General features: G+C 44.5%; 1 protein-coding gene across 1 annotated transcript in view; it reads left to right on the top strand.

Annotated features, from left to right (window-relative positions):
- LOC144268819 (antigen WC1.1-like) overlaps positions 1-19880 on the top strand; it is a 65518-nt gene that overhangs the window by 20955 nt on the left and 24683 nt on the right. Inside the window, exons 4-6 of the mRNA XM_077824071.1 lie at positions 12013-12109; positions 12860-13092; positions 18895-19212. Of these exons, the coding sequence (XP_077680197.1) occupies positions 12013-12109; positions 12860-13092; positions 18895-19212 (648 nt within the window). The remainder of the gene's footprint in view (positions 1-12012; positions 12110-12859; positions 13093-18894; positions 19213-19880) is intronic.

Genomic DNA, 19880 nt, shown 5'->3' with positions numbered 1-19880 from the left:
CCCCATGGTGCTCATTCCTTCAAATTTCTTGGTGTGAGCTTCTAGTGATAATAGAGCTTTCACCTCTCCCTCCTTTATCCCTTCATTGGTGTGTTTGACTCACTTTGGGTCTGATCCAGGAGTGGCAGCTGAGGGTGCTCAGCCTCTCACAGGATCCCCTCAACACCTTGTGAGATTGTGTCCTGTACTTGGGGGACCCTCCCCTGCTGAGATCAACATTCTGAAGGCACCCAGGGTATCATTGGGCAACCTTAACTCTGCATTAATGATGGTTTTTTACCATTTAATTCTACTCAAAGTCTGCTCTGAATCCCCAATTTTACTCACAATCTCAGAACAGCTCTACAACTTTGGGCAGGGAGATAGTCACCAATGTTTGCTTTTTGAATTGTCCTCAGAAAGCCCCAGCTTGAGCACGGTTGAGTTGACTGAGGCAGTTCACAACTCTTAGAGTTTCTGTTTCAGTGCCACCAATGGAAGCCCCAAGCAGCTCTTCACCAAGGGATCCTCCTGGAGCTGGCAATAACCATGGAGCGTATCTGCTCTCCCGCTGCAGTCACTGCATTAAGTGTGGCTGTACTGAATGGTGGAGGAATACACTGGAGCAGCTTTGGAGAGCCGTGGTTGTAATATGAGGAGATCTGGGGATTAGTTTGAGGAGCATCAGAGAGCTGTGAATGTGATACGAGGAGATCTGGGCTTGAGTGCTCGCTTGTGTGTTATCAAAGGAAAGATGTGCACATAGACCTTGAGGTTGCAGTCGGCATCATTTGTGTAGGCTGTGTCAGGAGCAGGGCACTGGGTTCATCTTGCCATGGGTACTGTCAGTAGTGAGTTGGGACATGAGAGCTGGGTGTGGATTTAATGATGGGTGGGGGAAAGTATATGTTTAGGTGATATCTTGTGTTGATGTGTCAATGGGTGGTAAAAGGGTGGTTGTTAAGTTTTGCAAGTGTGGTATGCTCTCGGGGGGCAGGCTCAGTGTTTGAGCATAGGGAAAGTGCAGATAGTGCCTGACTATGACAGTGAACAGGCAGAGTGGGAGTGTGTGTGCATTAACTCTGCATTAACAAAGATTTTTGCCATTTAATTTCCTAGGTTTTTAAACTGAAAGAGAAATGTTTGTTGGTAGGAGTCAATGGTTTTTCTCAACAGTTGTAGTTCTCACCTAGGTTTGCAGCTGTGACTAATAATCTAAAGACCTAGTTTTTCTATAGAGCTTTTCATGAGTAGCTCTCAAAGTACTTACATCATAATCCACATTTCACAGATGGGAAACTGAGGCAGAGAAGAGTGAAGTATCTTCAAAGAATCATAGAAATGTGGGGCTGGAAGAGACCTGGAGAGGTTATCAAGTCCAGCCCCCTGCACTGGGCCAGGACCAGTTCAATCTAGCCAGAAGTTTATCCATCCTGTTCTTAAAAACCTCCAGTGATGTGGATTCTACAACCTCCCTTGGCAGCCTGTTCTAGAACGAACCGAAAATACCCTTCCAGTTAGGATGTTTCTCCTAATATCTAACATAAATCTCCCTTGCTGCAGGTTGAGACCATTACTTTTTGTCCTACCTTCAGTGGACAGGAAGAAAAAATCACCCTGGTTCTCTGTGTAACAGCACTTAGTATATTTGAAAACTGATATCATGTCCCCCCAAGTCTTCTTTTCTGAAGACTAAACATGCCAAGTTTTTTTAATTTCTCCTCATAGGTCAGGTTTTCTAAACCTTTTATCATTTTTGTTGCTCTCCTCTGGACCATCTCCAATTTTTTCAATATCTTTTCTAAAGTGTGGCACCCAGAATTGGACACAGTACGCCAGCTGAGGCCTCACCAGTGCCCCCTAGATCAGGACAGTTACATCCTCTGTCTTAGATAGGACATTCCTGTTAATACACACCAGAATGATACTAGCATTTTCAAAATTGCATCCAACTGTTAAAACATATTCAATTTGTGATCTACAGTTACCCCAGATCTATTTCAGCAGTACTACCATCAAGTGCATTTATTCCCCCTTTTGAAGTTGTGCATTTGACTTTCCATTCCTAAGTGTAGTACTTTGCCCTTTTCTTTATTGAATTTCATCTTGTTTTCAAACCTGCTCTGCAACTTGTCAAGGTCATATTGAATTCTAATCCAGTCCTCCAAGTGCTTTTGATCCCTCCCAGCTTGGGTCACTTGCGCATTTTATAAGCATTCTTTCCATTCCATTATCCAAGTCATTAATGAAAATATTGAATAGTACCAGACCCAGGACTTACCCCATGGCAACCCACTAGATACACGTTCCCAGTTTAACAGCAAACCACTGATGACTATTGTTTGAGTACGGTTATTCAACCAGTTGTGCACCCACCTTAGAGTAATTTCATCTAGACCACATTTCTCAAATTTGTTTATGAGAATGCCGTGTGCCACTATATCAAAAGCCTAACTAAAATCAAGATATCTCCCGTCTACTACTTCAGCCCTACCCAGGAGGCCAGTAAGCCCGTGAAAGAAGAAAATTAGGTTGGCGTGGCATAATTTGTTTTTGACAAATCCATGCTGGCTCTTCCTTACAACTCTATTATACTGTAGGTGCTTATAAATTGATTGTTTAATAATTTGTTCCAGTATCTTTTGGGTATTGATGTTAAACTGACAGGGTCCTCTTTATTCCAGTCTTTATAGATAGGTATTTGCCCTTCTCCAGTCCTCTGGGCCATCACCTGTCCTAGATGAGTTCTCAAAGATTCATAGATATTAAGGTCAGAAGGGACCATTATGATCATCTAGTCTGACCTCCTGCACAACGCAGGCCACAGAATCTCACCCACCCATTCCTGCAATAAACCTCTCACCTATGTCTGAGCTATTGAAGTCCTCAAATCGTGGTTTAAAGACTTCAAGGAGCAGAGAATCCTCCAGCAAGAGACCTGTGCCCCATGCTACAGAGGAAGGCGAAAAACCTCCAGGGCCTCTTCCAATCTGCCCTGGAGGAAAATTCCTCCCTAACCCCAAATATGGCGATCAGCTAAACCCTGAGCATATGGGCAAGATTCACCAGCCAGATACCCAGGAAAGAATTCTCAGTGGTAACTCAGATCCCACCCCATCTAACATTCCATCACAGGTCAATGGGCCTATTTACCATGAATATTTAAAGATCAATTAATTGCCAAAATCATGTTATTCCATCATACCATCTCCTCCATAAACTTATCGAGTTTAATCTTAAAGCCAGATAGGTCTTTTGCCCCCACTGCTTCCCTTGGAAGGCTATTCCAAAACTTCACTCCTCTGATGGTTAGAAACCTTCATCTAATTTCAAGTCTAAACTTCCCAATGACCAGTTTATATCCATTTGTTCTTGTGTCCACATTAGTACTGAGCTTAAATAATTCATCTCCCTCTCTGGTATTTATCCCTCTGATATATTTATAGACAGCAATCATATCTTCCCTCAACCTTCTTTTAGTTAGGCTAAAAAAGCCAAGCTCCTTGAGTCTCCTTTCATAGGACAGCTTTCCATTCCTCGGATCATCCTAGTAGCCCTTCTCTGTACCTGTTCCAGTTTGAATTCATCTTCTTAAACATGGGAGACCAGAACTGCACACAGTATTCCAGGTGAGGTCTCACCACTGCCTTGTATAACGGTACTAAAACCTCCTTTTCTCTACTGGAAATACCTCGCCTGATGCATCCCAAGACCGCATTAGCTTTTTTCACGGCCATATCACATTGGCGGCTCATAGTCATCCTATGATCAACCGATACTCCAAGGTCCTTCTCCTCCTCCGTTACTTCTAATGGATGCGTCCCCAGCTTATAACTAAAATTCTTGTTATTAATCCCTAACCTTACACTTCTCACTATTAAATTTCATCCTGTTACTATTACTCCAATTTACAAGGTCATCCAAATCTTCCTGTATGATATCCCGGTCTCTCTCTAAATTGGTAATACCTCTCAGCTTTGTATCATCCGCAAACTTTATTAGGACACTCCCACTTTTTGTGCCAAGGTCAGTAATAAAAAGATTAAATAAGATTGGTCCCAAAACTGATCCCTGAGGAACTCCACTGGTAACTTCCCTCCAGCCTGACAGTTCACCTTTCAGTTGGACCCGCTGTAGTCTCCCAGTTAACCATTTCCTTACTCACCTTTTAATTTTCATATTGATACCCATCTTTTCCAATTTAACTTATAATTCCCCATGTGGCACGGTATCAAACACCTTACTGAAATCTAGGTAAATTAGATCCACTGTGTTTCCTTTGTCTAAAAAATATGTTACTTTCTCAAAGAAGGAGATCAGGTTGGTTTGGCACAATCTCCCTTTTGTAAAACCGTGTTGTATTTTGTCCCAATTACCATTGACCTCAATGTCCTTAACTACTTTCTCCTTCAAAATTTTTTCCAAGACCTTGCATACTACAGATGTCAAACTAATAGGCCTGTAGTTACCTGCATCACTTTTTTTTCCTTTCTTAAATATAGGAACTATGTTAGCAATTCTCCAAACATACGGTAGAACCCCTGAGTTTACAGATTCATTAAAAATTTTTGCTAATGGGCTTGCAATTTCATGTGCCTATTCTTGGATGCAGATTATCTGGGCCCTCCGATTTAGTCCTATTAAGCTGTTCGAGTTTTGCTTCTATCTCAGATATGGTAATATCTACCTCCATGTCCTCATTCCCATTTGTCATGCTACCATTATCCCTAAGATCTTCTTTAGCCTTATTAAAGACTTAGGCAAAGTATTTGTTTAGATATTGGGCCATGCCTAGATTATCCTTCACCTCCACTCCATCCTCAGTGTTTAGCAGTCCCACTTCTTCTTTCTTTGTTTTCTTCTTATTTATATGGCTATAGAACCTTTTACTATTGGTTTTAATTCCCTTTGCAAGGTCCAACTCTACTTGACTTTTAGCCTGTCTCACTTTATCCCTACATGTTCTGACCTCAATAAGGTAGCTTTCCTTGCTGATCCCTCCCATCTTCCACTCCCTGTAGGCTTTCTGATTTTTCTTAATCACCTCTCTGAGATGCTTGCTCATCCAGCTTGGTCTACAACTCCTGCCTATGAATTTTTTCCCCTTTCTTGGGATGCAGGCTTCCGATAGCTTCTGCAGCTTTGATTTAAAGTAATCCCAGGCCTCCTCTGCCTTTAGATCCATACGTTCTTCAGTCCAATCCACTTCCCTAACTAATTTCCTTAATTTTTGAAAGTCAGCCCTTTTGAAATCAAAAACCCTAGTTGCAGATTTATTTTTGTTAATCCTTCCGTTCAGTTTGAACTGAATTAGCTCATGATCACTTGAACCAAGGTTGTCCCCTACAACCATTACTTCTATGATGTCCTCACTACTCACCAAAACCAAATCTAAAATGGCATCCCCTCTAGTCGGTGCAGCAACTACTTGATGAAGGAATCCATCAGCTATCGCATCTAGGAAAATCTGAGCCCTATTATTATTACTAGCACTTGTCCTCCAGTCTATATCTGGGAAGTTAAAGTCTCCCATGATCACGAAGTTTCCATTAGTATTTACTTCATTAAAAACATTAAAGAGGGCTCTATCCATATCCAAATTAGATCCTGGCGGTCTATAACACACCCCAAGCACTATCCCAGGGGAGGCTTTAATAGTTTTCTTCCTCAATGTAATTTTTGCCCAGACGGACTCTGTCTTCTCCATTCTATCGCTTCTTATTTCTTTATAGTCTACCTCATCATTGATATACAATGCTACTCCACCACCTTTGCCTTTATTTCTGTCTTTCCTAAACAGCACATACCCTTCAATACCCATAGTTCAGTCATGACTACTATTCCACCATGTTTCTGTTATCCTTATAATATCTGGTTTCACTTCCCTGCTCCAGTAGCTCTAGTTCCTCCATTTTGTTACCTAGGCTCCTCGCATTGGTGTACAAACATCTTAATTTTTTCGGTTTGGCCTCACTCACATTCTGTACCCAATTAGGCACGGTCATTCTACAGCCAGTATAACCTATTAGACTGGTATTCACACTGCCCTTCCTCCTTATATCCATTCTCCTACCCACGGCTGTATCCTTTCTTACTTCGTTTTCTTCCCTCTCAATGCTAAAATCCAGCGTGGAGATTATCTGGACATCTCCCAACCATCTCCCCCAGATTCCTAGTTTAAAGCTCTCTTAATCAATTGTGCCAGCCTCCATCCTAGAAGTCTATTTCCTTCCCTACTCAGGTGAAGTCCATCCCGAGAGAACTGTCCTCTGTCCATGAATGCCTCCCAGTGGCCATACATCCCAAAGCCCTCCTTATAGCACCACTGCCTAAGCCATCTGTTGATAGTCATAATCTTGTCACCCCTTTGTTGCCCTTCTCTAGGAACAGGCAGAATCCCACTAAAGATCACCTGAGCCTCGATTTCCTTCAGCGTCTTCCCCAGCCTAGCATAGTCTCCCTTAATACTTTCCAGCGAGAATCTAGCCGTAACATTTGTTCCCACATGAAGGATAATTAGGGCATTCTTTCCTGCTCCCTTTAGGATCCTTTTCAACTTCAGGTCTACATTCCGTATCTTAGCACCTGGAAGACAGCACACCCTTCTATTCTCTGGATCAGCTCTGGTTACAGGCCTGTCTATTCTTCTCAGTAAAGAGTCCCCGCTCACATAGGCCTGCCTTTTCCTGGTGACGGTGCTATTCTCCAGTCTATCCCCTGTTCCCTCTGGCTGCAAGTTCTTTCCATTCCTATTCTCCCTTGCAATCCTCTGCAATCTATCCCGTATCCTCCTGGGGCTCATAGTTGGTGTAGTCTCCATTGACTCTTCCCCGTTTCCTATAGGACTAGCCGCTTTTCTCTTCTTCCTTGCCCTTCCACCTTCAGTGACTACCTGCTGAGCCTCTTCTTCATTTTCCAACTCCACAAACCTATTCTTGAGCTCTATTTCTCCTTCACTAGCCCTTCTTTTCCTCTGCCTGGTTCTTTTAGTCACATACTTCCACTGACCACTTTCCTCACCCAGCAGTCTCCCCTCAGAATTCCTCAGTCCTGCTTCCATCTGTAAGTCTGAGCTTTTCCCTTCATATATCTCATGTCTTTGCTCCATAATCTGCTCGAACCCTTTTCTAAACTCAACCAGACTTTCCACCTGCATCTCCAAACCTCGGATCTTTTACTCCATCAGCTCTATCAGACAGCATTTCATGCCGACAAAACTCTTACCAGGTACCCCCTCCAGGATCATGTACATACCGCAGCTTCCACATCCAGTCATCTTCGTTGTGTCCTCCACGACATGGGTCACTCCCACTGCTGCCTCTGTATCTGTCATAGCCTTCCCACCTAAATCCTGTTAATCTGGGAAACACAAACCACACCAAAACACCACCCCCCCACAGCAAAAACAAATTCCGAACAAGCACCACAAGACAAACTCCCCTTTCAAACTCCCCTGTTTACCTCTGTTTGCTGGCTCCTGTGCCGCTGCAGCTGTCTGTATATCATGGCTGACGGTTCCACCAGTGCTTCAGCTAGATCCTTAAGTATCTTTGTGTGACAATCAGGGTCCAGACACCCCAAGGGGAGAACAAGGGGCCTGAAACCCAAAGAATAAGCAGTTGGAACAACTGTTTGTATACAGTATTATTGTACTATAACAGTGTACTGGGTAAAAAGAAAAGGAGGACTTGTGGCACCTTAGAGACTAACAAATTTATTTGAGCATAAGCTTTCGTGAGCTACAGCTCACTTGGGTAAGATATCATATAAAAACTGGAGACATGCTGGTTATGGATATCATTGTGTGAGGTATATACAGATGGCGAGTAGAGTTATGTCTGTGTGATGGAAAGATGCTCCTAAAATATGTTTTGGGGACAGACTTGAGAAACAAGTTTGTCCTAGACAAAGGTATGTTGTTTTACCTGTTTGCCTGTGTCTCCAATGTAAACTGAGCAAGGCGAGGCCAGAGACAGTGGAAATTATGTTACATATGAGCCAAGAGGATGATGGGAAGTCACTAGGAAGAGTCAAATAGCAAAGGAGAAGAAATTTATCTGGGGAGGCACTTTAGACAAACACATTTCAAAAGGTTACTAGAGTATACAAAGAAGGGGAGAAAACTCATTAGTTACCCATCCTTTAGTGGGCAAAGAGGACAGCACCCTCCAATTCCGTGAATGTTGGATCCTCCTGCCGGAAGGCTTGGAGATGCTGGCAGTTTGATGTGAGAAAGCTGTTGAGGCAAAGATCATAGTTTGCTAAAGTAAAGTCTTAGACACTAGAAAGTGTTGTATTTTGTTTTGTTTGTAAGCATTTTCTGCTTCTGTTATCTCTGCTTAGTATCATTTAAATCTATGTTCTTTATTAATAAACTTATTCGTGGTTTTACCATAAATCAGCTCCATGCTGTGTGTTAAGGTAAAGAGTGTGTCCTCAGCTGGGCTTGCTACCCAGGGGTTTTAGAACCCAAATCAGTGGTAATTTAACTGGTTTTCTTCAAGAAAAAAATAATATGGCCATAACTCCTCTGTCTGATAAATGATTGATACAAACCAGAGTGCTTTACCTAAAACTACTTTATTGGGTTTCAAGCGTGGGCACACTATGTATGCTGTAGCAGTAGGGTGCAGAGCATTCCAAATATTTACAGTTATCTAAAAAGTCTGAAATGGTCTCAAGAAATTAACAGCCAAGCTACTGGGGGCCCCCTCCTTCCATCTGACTATTGGGGAATTTAGGTGTAAAATCCTTGCCAAAAGGAAAGCTTCCCCAGACTGCTCCAAAGCACACTTTCTAAATAATTTTTTTGTAAATTTTCTTTGGATAAAGCACACAGCTCATAATAGCCTCTAATGGGCTAATAATTTCCCCAGCAACAGCCAATAACAATTCATTATTTTTATTAGCAAAATATTCCTGGTTATAACAATGATAAAGCTTACATGTTAGAGGCACCTGAAACCAAGGTCGGTTGCCCAAACATTTGTTTCTATTTTTACAGTACGTTTATTTTTTATTGTATTCTTCCATTTTGATTAGAAAAACTGCAAGCATGTCGCTATTTGGCCTTGCCTCTCAGGGTCATTAAACTATTATTAGCTATGTGATGTTTGGGTTTCAGCTGGCAGTGGTTGAACATACAAAATGACTGACTCCAGTGCTGTCCAATTGTGGGGTACAGGCAGGAATGTCAAATTCAGGGCTACAGGCTAACAGGCTAGTGTGTGTGTACTGTATCTGTGGGGACAGTCAACTTAATTTCTGTGAGGTTTGCATTCCTTCCCCCTCATTGTTAATATGAATTGTGTTGAGTATCTGCTCACCATTAACCTATTTAGTAAAGGTTAAAGCAAAATAGAAATTAAACACCTCAGCCTTCTTGATATCATCCCTTATTAGCTCCTCTTTTAACTAAGTAGAGGACCTGTACTTTACTTCATCTTTCTCTTACCCCCTAATGTATTTAGAGAACTTCTTATTAGTATTATCTTTTTATGTCCCTTGCTGGGTGTAACTCGTATTGTGCTTTAGCCTCTCTGATTTAATCCCGACATACTGGTGCTGTGGTTTTGTGCTCATCCTTAGCAAGTGTTTCACATTTCCACGTTCGGTACGATTCCTTTTTGATTTTCAGTCCTTAAAGAGCTCCTGTGGAGCCATAATGTTCTCTTACGATTCTTTCTGTTTTTCCTTCACATCAGGATACTTTGCAGTTGTGTCTTTAATATTCAGATACTGTCAGGTCTCCTGACTTCCTTTTTTCCCTAAGATTTTCTTCCCAGGGGAACTTAGCTATCCGTTCACTATGTTTGTTAAAGTCTGGAGTTTTCAAAGTCCTTTTTACTTATTCTGTTTCTTTCACTCCTTCCTTTCCTTAGAATCATGACAACTATCGTTTATGGTCACTTTCACCCAAGTTGCCTTCCACCTTCTGATTCACTAACAATTCCTCCCTCTTGGTCAGAATCTAGTCTCAAATGTCGGTCCTCCTGGTTACTTCCTCTACTTTTATGGAACAAAAAGTTTTCCCCAACACATTCCAAGAACTGATTGAACATTTAGTGTTTTGCCTTATTACTTTTCCAACAGATGTCTGGGTAGATAAACTCCCCTGTTACTGTCAGGTCTTGTGTTTTGAATATTTATGTTTGTTGTAGAAATGCCTCATCCATTTCTTCTACTGATTGGATGGTCTATAGTAGACCCCTACCATTACATCACCACTATTTTTCCCGGCTTTTATCTTTGCCCAGAGACTTTCAGCTGGTCTGCCTCTCACCACCTTCTGGGGCTCAGAACCTCAGACTTGCCCAAGGTCAGACAGCAAGCCAGTGGCAAAGCTGGGGATAGTCCCAGTCCAGTGGTTTTTCCACTGGGCCACAAGGTTGCTATGTGATTCCTCAGTGCTCCTCCTTGTCCTGTACATTTTGTTAGAATGGAATGGGGATAATGGTGGTTGTATAGTTGCTCCCAGGGCCTGCAAAGGGATAGGGCTCCCGTAGATTGCAGCACACACACAGAAGGGGAGAATTCACGGCTGATGTGCCTTACTTCAACCCCTCAACTTTTTCTGCTACCCTTCCTAGTTTGCAACCGCTCATGTATTTTCCCTTCCTCCTCTCCCAATCCTCACACTCTCCTCCTTCCCTGAGCCCACCCCGCAACTTCTTCTCTCCCCTACCACCGATTCCCATTTGTCTCTCTCCCCATAATAAGCACATCCCTGGCTGAAAACCCAAACATTTCCCCCTGTTACCACCTACTCTTGCACCTCTGATCCCCCCTACCCTTCCCAGTCAACATTCACATTTGGAAGTTGTTTTCTTTTCAAAAGCAATTTCAGCACATTCTGAATATGTTGCTGCACTCAGATTATATTTACACCAAACAAAATCCCCCATGAGAGAGACCAATTGGAGCAATAAACCTGCTTTTTTAACATCACGTTTCCTTTCTGAGCGGGAGTTGCGCTCACAGTGCCGGGGTGGGGGTGCCTAGCTGTAAAGGCCACAATTTACCCTCAAAGCCTCCCACATCTCATGCTGGATTGTCGGGTTTCCAGATAGCTATCCTCTCTCACTGCACATGCTCAGTGGAGTCCATTAGATGTGTGTGTAGACGCACAATCCTTCGCAAGCCCCTAACTGGAGAAGCAGGCTCGTTTTGAAATAACATCTGAATTTGATTTCCCCCAAAGGCTGGTGGATGCCATATCCTCTGTTGGGGGTAACCCTCAAGTGTCTGAGACCCTGGTGCAATGATCTGAGCCTTGATTTGATCTCTACCTGTGTGCAAAAATAAAATGCCCGAATCTGTCAACTTTAATATAAGCTTTTTTTTTCCTTCCTGGGAGCTGTATCTCGGAAACCCCTTGGTGAAATGGCCCCACATTTGGATTACTAATACAGCCCTGTGCTCCTATGTGAAATACTGTATTTCAATCCAATCCAATCAATCAAGCAGATATTAGAGCACTTAGAAAAAATTAGCTTTGAAGGAAAGCTGGTCTCAACCTTAACTGTTGCAGAGCTGTCACTGAGCTAGAATATCACCACTGTGTATGTTATTCCCAGTCAGACTCCTGAGTGCAACTGTTCTGATTCAATAAGCTTCCAATAACCTAGGACTCAGCACCCTTGAGAACCCCAGTTTCTTCACGTGGGATTTGTGTGATAACTTAGGGGCAGCCGCTCCAGACTCCTGACCAGCACTCTGGAACCACCAAAGCAGAGACTGGCCTCAGCTAAAGACAATCTGTCCCAGGCATGACCCTGACCCCAGAGCAGTAAATGCCAAGGCGGAGTTTGGTGCGTGCTGTGTGACTTCCCACAAAGGGCAGATATGAGCAATAACGCCTGCACTGGAAGAACCTGATAATCACATCTGAACATCCTCATTTACAAAGTGCCCAGTAAACTGGGAAGTAATTATTAGTTAATTATCCCAGGTCACTGAGGCTCCTTCGTCACATCTTTGGATACAATTGTGCAAGAGAAATGTCCTTTTGATCTCCCTTCTCCTTCTTCTCAGGGTACGGCGGGTACAGGCTGGCAAACGGCAGCACAGGGTGTTCGGGGAGAGTGGAGCTTCGCCACGGAGGCGCCTGGGGAACCCTCTGTGACTCCCAGTGGGATTTACAGGCTGCCCACGCCCTCTGCCAGCAGTTTGACTGTGGATTCGCCCTGTCGATTCCAGCCGGGCAGCTCTTTGGCACAGGAGACGGGCCTGTCTGGAACGGCACGTTTGGCTGTGAGAGGAATGAATCCCGCCTGAGGGACTGTCCTGTTACTGCGCTGGGCACAACTGAGTGTCCCCCTGGGAGTGAAGCCAGCGTGGTGTGTTCAGGTGAGCAGCTGCAGGGGGAAAGAAAAGGATTGGGGATTGGGGAACATCCTCAGCCAGATCTTCACAGTGTATCAATCTGCCACGCTCCATTGGGCTCAGTGAGGCTATGCCGATTTACACCAGGTGGGGACTGGCCCATAATTTGGCCTCCTGTCCGTGCACCAGCCAAGTCTGCTGGAACTGATCCCTCAGTGAAATGCTTGTGGTGCCTTGAGTATGGAATGTACCAAGGAAGCCAAATTCTGGTCCCTGGACCTCCCTTCGCACTAACTGACGTGGATCGAGTATCAGTTTGTGAATATGCAGGTGTAGAATAGTCCCACAGCCCCCACAGGGTAACTGCTAGAATTGATCATGAGCAACAATCCCTTCCTGTTCCCTACTCCCCTCCCTGCCGTTGCCGTTAACACTGATCACTGCACCTCCTCGACACTCACTTTCCCTTGTGCTCAGGGTGCCTGGGCGGCAGGTTAGTGAACGGCACCGAGTGCTCCGGGAGAGTGGAGATCCGACATGGAGACACATGGGGAAGCCTCTGTGCCTCCCACTGGGATTTGCAAGATGCCAACGTCCTCTGCCATCAGCTGAACTGTGGATATGCCGAGTCGATCCTGGGAGGAGCCCATTTCGGGGAAGGGAGGGGAACCGTATGGAGCGACACTTTTCATTGTGAAGGGACTGAACCCTGTCTGTGGGATTGTTTTCGCATGGCCCTGGGCAACCCAGCCTGCTCCCCCAGAGACACGGCCAGTGTTATTTGCTCAGGTAAGTTTAATATATATGTGTGTGTATTAGTCATAGTGCAGGTTATAGGCCAGCTTAGGATCATCATGAGTTAGTCCCACTGACTACAGTACGCAAGGTAAGTAGGGGTATCGGAATGTTGCTTTCTTTGTTTAGGTTCCCCAGATCAGAGACACCTCCAGGTGCAGTAAGGGGTGGCGAGGTGGATCCTAGCACTACGCTAGAGTGAACCGGAGAGAATGGCTCTGTGCTATAAACCTGGGGTTTGTGATTCACAGATTCCCTCAGTCCCAGCAGGGCTGACTCAGCCCTTCATCAGGTTGAGGTTGGTGTTGCAGAAGCAACCTATACGCAGAGATCTCATCCATGCTGTGGGGCCATTACAATCCCATTTCACTCTCTGGAAAAGTAGAGTGTTCCTGGCCAAAACGCTTCCCCCGTTGCCCATCCTGGGTTGTGTGCTGGTGGGCTGCAGCCCTCATCTACAGAGCTTGCTCAGTGGGTGTGTATGTTTGTAGATCATTAATTCCCCACTGCACTTCATAGAAATACTCATTTCTTTGCCAAAGATCCCAGTTTTCAGGAAAGCGTTCAAATGGTTCCAGAGCTTGGCTTCTGAGCAAGCTGGGAACTTTCACAAAGATCCTGCTCTTAGTGAGAGCAGCTGGCACTTTGATGAAGATCCTCCTCTACAATGCAACACAAATACTGCAGGGGTCCTTTTTCCTGCAGGCTTCTCCAAAGATCTTCATCGGCTTCCCCATGCCACACCAGAGAACTGCCATAGCTGATTGATGGCAAGTCATCTGATGGCTATCCATAGTGGCTAGGCCCAGATTTTTATAGCTGTTTCGCTGTTGCTCCATTCGGCATGGCAATGCCTAACTGGTTTAAGAGCATACGTTTCATTTTCAGTAAGAATTTAGGCACTTTGCAGCATTCATCAATGAGATCAATAGGAGTCACATCCCTGAGTGACATAACTATGCCAACCTCACCCTCACTGTAGACGACAATAGAAGAATTCTTCTATTGATCTAGCTACCACCACTTGGAAAGATGGATTACCCACAGCAACAGTAAAACCCCTTCTGTCGCTGAAGGAAGCATCCACACTACAGCGACATAGCTGCAGTGAAGTTCTGTGTCACTGTAGCACTCACAGTGTAGACATGGCCTTAGTAAACCAAACATTTAATGCACACATTAAAACATTGTAATAGCTATGAATAAGCACTCCCAGCTATCTCCGTGACACCACTGATTTCCTGAGAAAACTACAGTGCATTGGTGATCTTCCAGAAAACACCATCCTAGCCACCGTGGATGTAGAGGCTCTCTACACAAACATCCCACACATAGATGGAATAAAAGCTGTCAGGAACAGTATCCCTGATGATGCCACAGCACAACTGGTTGCTGAGCTCTGTAACTTTACCCTCATGCACAATTATTTCAAATTTGGTGACAATATACACCTCCAGACCAGTGGCACCGCTATGGGCACCCTCATGGCCCCAAAATATGCCAGCGTTTTTATGGCTGACCTGGAACAACGTTTCCTCAGCTCCCATCCACTCACGCCCCTTCTCTACCTACATTACACTGATGACATCTTCATCCTCTGGACCCATGAGAAGGAAACTCTGGAAGAATTCCACCACAATTTCAGCAGCTTCCACCCCACCATCAAACTCAGCCTGGACCAATCTACACGGGAGGTCCACTTCCTAGACACCATGGTGCAAATAAGTGACGGTCACGTTAACACCACCGCTATACCGAAAACCCACCGACCGTTATGCCTACCTTCGTGCCTCCAGCTTCCATCCCGAACACACCACATGATCCATTGTCTACAGCCAAGTGCTGAGGTACAACCACATTTGCTCCAACCCCTCAGACAGAGACCAACACCTACAAGATCTTCACCAAGCATTCTCAAATCTACGATACCCACACGAGGAAATAAGGAAACAGATGAACAGAACCAGACGTGTAGATCAACAGAGCCAGAAGCCTCCTGCTGCAAGACAAGCCCAAGAAAGAAACCAACAGAACTCCACTGGCCATCACATACAGTCCTCAGCTAAAATCTCTCCAACGCATCATCAGTGATCTACAACCCATCCTGGACAACAATCCCTCACTTTCATAGACCTTGGGAGGCAGGCCAGGCCTCACCCACAGACAACCTGCCAACCTGAAGCATATTCTCACCAGCAACTACACACTGCACCATAGTAACTCTAACCCAGGAAACAATCCATGCAACAAACCACAGTGCCAACTCTGCCCACATATCTACACCAGCGACACCATGACAGGACCGAACCAGATCAGCCACACCAACACCGGTTCATTCACCTGCACATCCACCAATGTCATCAAGTTGCAGTGGGGGAGGTTTAGGTTGGATATTAGGAAAAACTTTTTCACTAGGAGGGTGGTGAAGCATTGGAATGCGTTACCGAGGGAGGTGGTGGAATCTCCTTCCTTAGAAGTTTTTAAGGTCAGGCTTGACAGAGTCCTGGCTGGGATGATTTAGTTGGGGATTGGTCCTGCTTTGAGCAGGGCGTTGGACTAGATGACCTCCTGAGGTCCCTTCCAACCCTGATATTCTATGATTCTATGGTAATATACGCCATCATGTGCCAGCAATCCCCTCTGCTATGTACATCGGCCAAACTGGACAGTCCCTACGTAAAAGGATAAATGGACACAAATCAGATATTAGGAATGGCAATATACAAAAACCTGTAGAAGAACACTTCAACCTCGCTGGACACACAATAGCAGATTTAAAGGTAGCCATCCTGCAGCAAAAAAACTTCAGGCCCAGACTTCAAAGAGAAAATGCTGAGCTTCAGTTCATTCGCAAATTTGACACCATCAGCTCGGGATTAAACAAAGACTGTGAATGGCTAGCCAACTACAAAAGCAGTTTCTCCTCCCTTGGTGTTCACACCTCAGATGCTAGAAGAGGGCCTCATCCTCCCTGATTGAACTAACCTCGTTATCCTTAGCCTGATTCTTGCTTGCAGATTTATTCCTCGCCCTGGAAATTTCCACTTCATGCATCCGACAAAGTGGGTATTCACCCATGAAAGCTTATGCTCCAAAACGTCTGTTAGTCTATAAGGTGCCACAGGACTCTTTGCCACTTCAACAAAAGCTATAAGTAAGTAAATCTATGGGTTCTCCTTATACAGACCTTCCTCCATTTGTTTCTCTTACAACTTAACGTGTTCTATACTTCAGCACAAACATCCAAACACATTCCCCACTGATCTTCTCTTAGAGATGATTTCTCAGGCTTTGCAGTGTGGTTGTAACATGTAGTGGGTCTTCAGAGCTTGAGAAATGGCAGTACCTCAGCCATTTCAAACACTTCAGAACTCGGTGAGCAATGAAAAGTCTGGGGACCTTAGCAGCTAGCAGCGCTCCAGCCCTAGGCTTGGGTTAAGAGTTGACTGGGTATCTCAGTTGCTGGTGAAACAGAAATCTGTAGCCTGTATTCAATGTGGTACCAGGATTGGAAGCAGCCTCTACAATATCTGTTCCCTGGATCTCTGTGAGGCTCTCACTCCATGGAGCACTGTCTTCTCCCCATAAACCCAGCTAAATCAGGCAAGAATTCACAAATCCTCACCTCACCAAGTGCTGCCCCGTTCTCTCTCTTTAACTGAGAGAGAATCCCAGTTTAGAGCAGTCAGCTGATAGCTACATGTAAATTCCATAGTCTCTGTGGTCTCCACAGCAACAAATACTGCCCCAGCTCTCCATCTAGCTCCATAGACCACACCATGGTGCACCAAACGTTATCTCAATGGAGAGCTTCCTTAGAAAATAAAGCTGGCATAGCACTGCCCTGTATCCATGGTGGTACAGGGGTTGGGATCAGCCCTCACAGCAGATACATCTCTCAGCCACTGAGTCCACAGGGCTGTCTTCGACACGGTATACATTAAAAAGCTGGGTTGACCCAGCTAAATCACTCAGGGATATGTTTCAGAGTAACAGCCGTGTTAGTCTGTATTCGGAAAAAGAAAAGGAGTACTTGTGGCACCTTAGAGACTAACCAATTTATTTGAGCATAAGCTTTTCGAAAGCTCATGCTCAAATAAATTGGTTAGTCTCTAAGGTGCCACAAGCACTCCTTTTCTTTTTTCAGGGATATGAAAAATCCTCAGCCCTGAGTGACACATTAAGCCAACCTACCACTCCCCCCCCCCGCAGTGTAGACAGCACTAGGTAAACAGAAAAATTCTTCTGTCAAGCTCGCTACCACCTCTCCGGGAGGTGGATGAACTATAGCAATGGGAGAACCCCTCCGGTCGGCATAGGTAGGGTCTACACTAAAGGGCTACAGAGGTACAGCTGCAGCTGTGCCCTTGTAGCCTTTCAAGCGTATAAAAGCCCTTCAACTCCTGTATTTATAACCTTCCCCCCTACCCCCAGACCCTGCACTCTAGCTCTGCCCTCAGAGGGTGACTAGGGTGTGGGGTTGCCCATAACGTAACAGAGGCCCAGAGTATCCAGATAAAATCCATGTCCCCTCCCCATGGCATCTGTCGCTTCCTGTCAGAGAAATAAAGTCAAATGGTGCAGTACAAGGAATGTGGGTCACACTGACACAGAGATTCTGTGCGGGAAGTAAGGGGAGATTACACTGGGCCTAATTCTTACTAACCCTAAGGGCTCATTTACACCTGCTCAGAGTATAGGAGTCTTAATGTGAGATTCAGACCATACAAAACTTTAATAAAAAACAGAGTAGTTAAATACCTGTCTTAAGTGTAATACTAATCTCATCTTTAAATATGGAGTCACTACTGTCCTCTGTATGTATATTCTTATAACTGTTTATATATTTAGGAAGATTTGACAGGTTTACAGATCACATTTTGGGAGCACTTTGGCTCCTTTGAAATGTAAGGTGCCGCATACACTGTATAAATCTCCAATGACCTAATCACCAGAAAGGGTCTTCGCTTCTCCCACAAGGAACTTCAACATCTTTATGTGCTCACAGTGAACAAAGTTTTAAAATGAAAAATATATATGTTTAGAAAAAAAATGGGATCTTCTTCCCCATTGCCCAGAGGTCACTCTCTTCTCCGGCATCATCTCCAGCCAAGCCAATAGCTAGACTTTGTGAGAAAGGTAACTCAAGCGTCCACAGTTGCAGACCTGGCCTGGAAAATCTTTGCTGAGTGCAGAAAAGCCTTTATTGTGTTAGCTCCTTATGGGTTTGGAGCTGACGCCGTGATTGCAGGCCACCAATGTACATTGAACGGGGACAAACAGGGCAGGGTTTTCTTTAAAGGTGCCATGTGTCCTGGCAGTCTGGATCTGGGAATTGCAGCAGGGAAGTGGGGCGCTTGGTGCACTCATTGGAGGCCAATCCCTAGACTCCTGTTGTAAATCACAGCTACCTCACAGCGCTGACGCTATCAATGTGCGGGGTGAGCACTGAGCACTTTTGCACAGACCACTTTGGAAACCAGGGGCCTGATCTGCCAGCTGTTCCTGAGCACTCTCCAATCACATTGACTCCTTAGGGAGGTGAGAGCGCTCCAAATCCTGCAAGATCTGATCTCAGAGCTGGGGAATTCTTTCCTTCCATCACCTCCTGCATTTCTGAGTAGACAGACAGACGAAACCCTTGAAAGAGGCTGTTCCCTGTATCACTGCACAGCGGTGAGAGTTACCTTCCACTCAGCACAGAAACCTGTGTTTCACATCACACCTGTGTATTATTTCTAATGCAGTACCAGCAGGGAGTGTTATTCAGCATATTTTTTGTCTCTGTGAGCCCAGGTCGTTCTGAGGCGCTCAGACTGTTGAATGGAGAGAGCCGATGCAGTGGGAGAGTTGAGATTTCCCTCCATGGTGTGTGGGGCAGAGTGCTGGATGACCAGTGGGACATGGATGATGCCAGCGTGGTGTGCAGACAGCTCCAGTGTGGAGTCGCTGAGAAAGCTTATAACCCCCCTATGTCTGAGCGAGGAAGGGGCCCCGTGGGGCTGAAAAGTGTCCGATGTGGAGGAAATGAGACTCGTCTGACTCTCTGTGACATCTCCCAGCCTGAAACAACCCAGGCAGGAATTGCTGAGGACGTTGGTGTCGTTTGCTCAGGTGACTTACTGTGAAAATCTTATAAATATCCTGTCCTTGTTCAATGGAACATGACCCACTCCAGGGCCTGCCTCCACCCCACCTTGTGCTGTGATCTCGGCAGTCCTTGAAATGATGTGGATCTGATGTTCAAACTGGGACCGATTTATAGTAAAAATATATTATATACAGAACAAAGCATAGCCATGGTATAGGGTTAGTGAACTATAGCAACCTCTTTCTCTGTCTCTCTCTCATATTTTTATTGATTAGAGCTGTTCAAAAAAATTCATCAAAACTTTTTTCCTGTGAAAAATCTTCACCATAAGATTACAAATTTTCTCAAATAGTTTGTTTTCATTGAAAATGTTCAGATTTCAGTTGAAAAACTTGGGCTGTTCATTAACCACAGTTAACTCACGCGTTTAACTAAAAAAAATTAATCAAGATTAAAAAAAATCATGATTAATCGCAGTTTTAATTGCACTGTTAAACAACAGAATACCAGTTGGAATGTATTGTTTTATTTCTGAATGCAGTTATTTTTTGTACATAAATCTACATTTGTAAGTTCAGCTTCCATGGTAAAGAGATTGCACTACAGTACTTGTATTAGCTGAATTGAAAAATACTATTTCTTCCATTTTTTACACTTCAAATATTTGGAATAAAAAAATATAAAGTGAGCA

Source organism: Eretmochelys imbricata, chromosome 1 (genome assembly GCF_965152235.1).
Source record: "Eretmochelys imbricata isolate rEreImb1 chromosome 1, rEreImb1.hap1, whole genome shotgun sequence".
Lineage (NCBI taxonomy): Eukaryota > Metazoa > Chordata > Testudines > Cheloniidae > Eretmochelys > Eretmochelys imbricata.
This window is presented reverse-complemented; position numbering and strand designations above follow the sequence as displayed.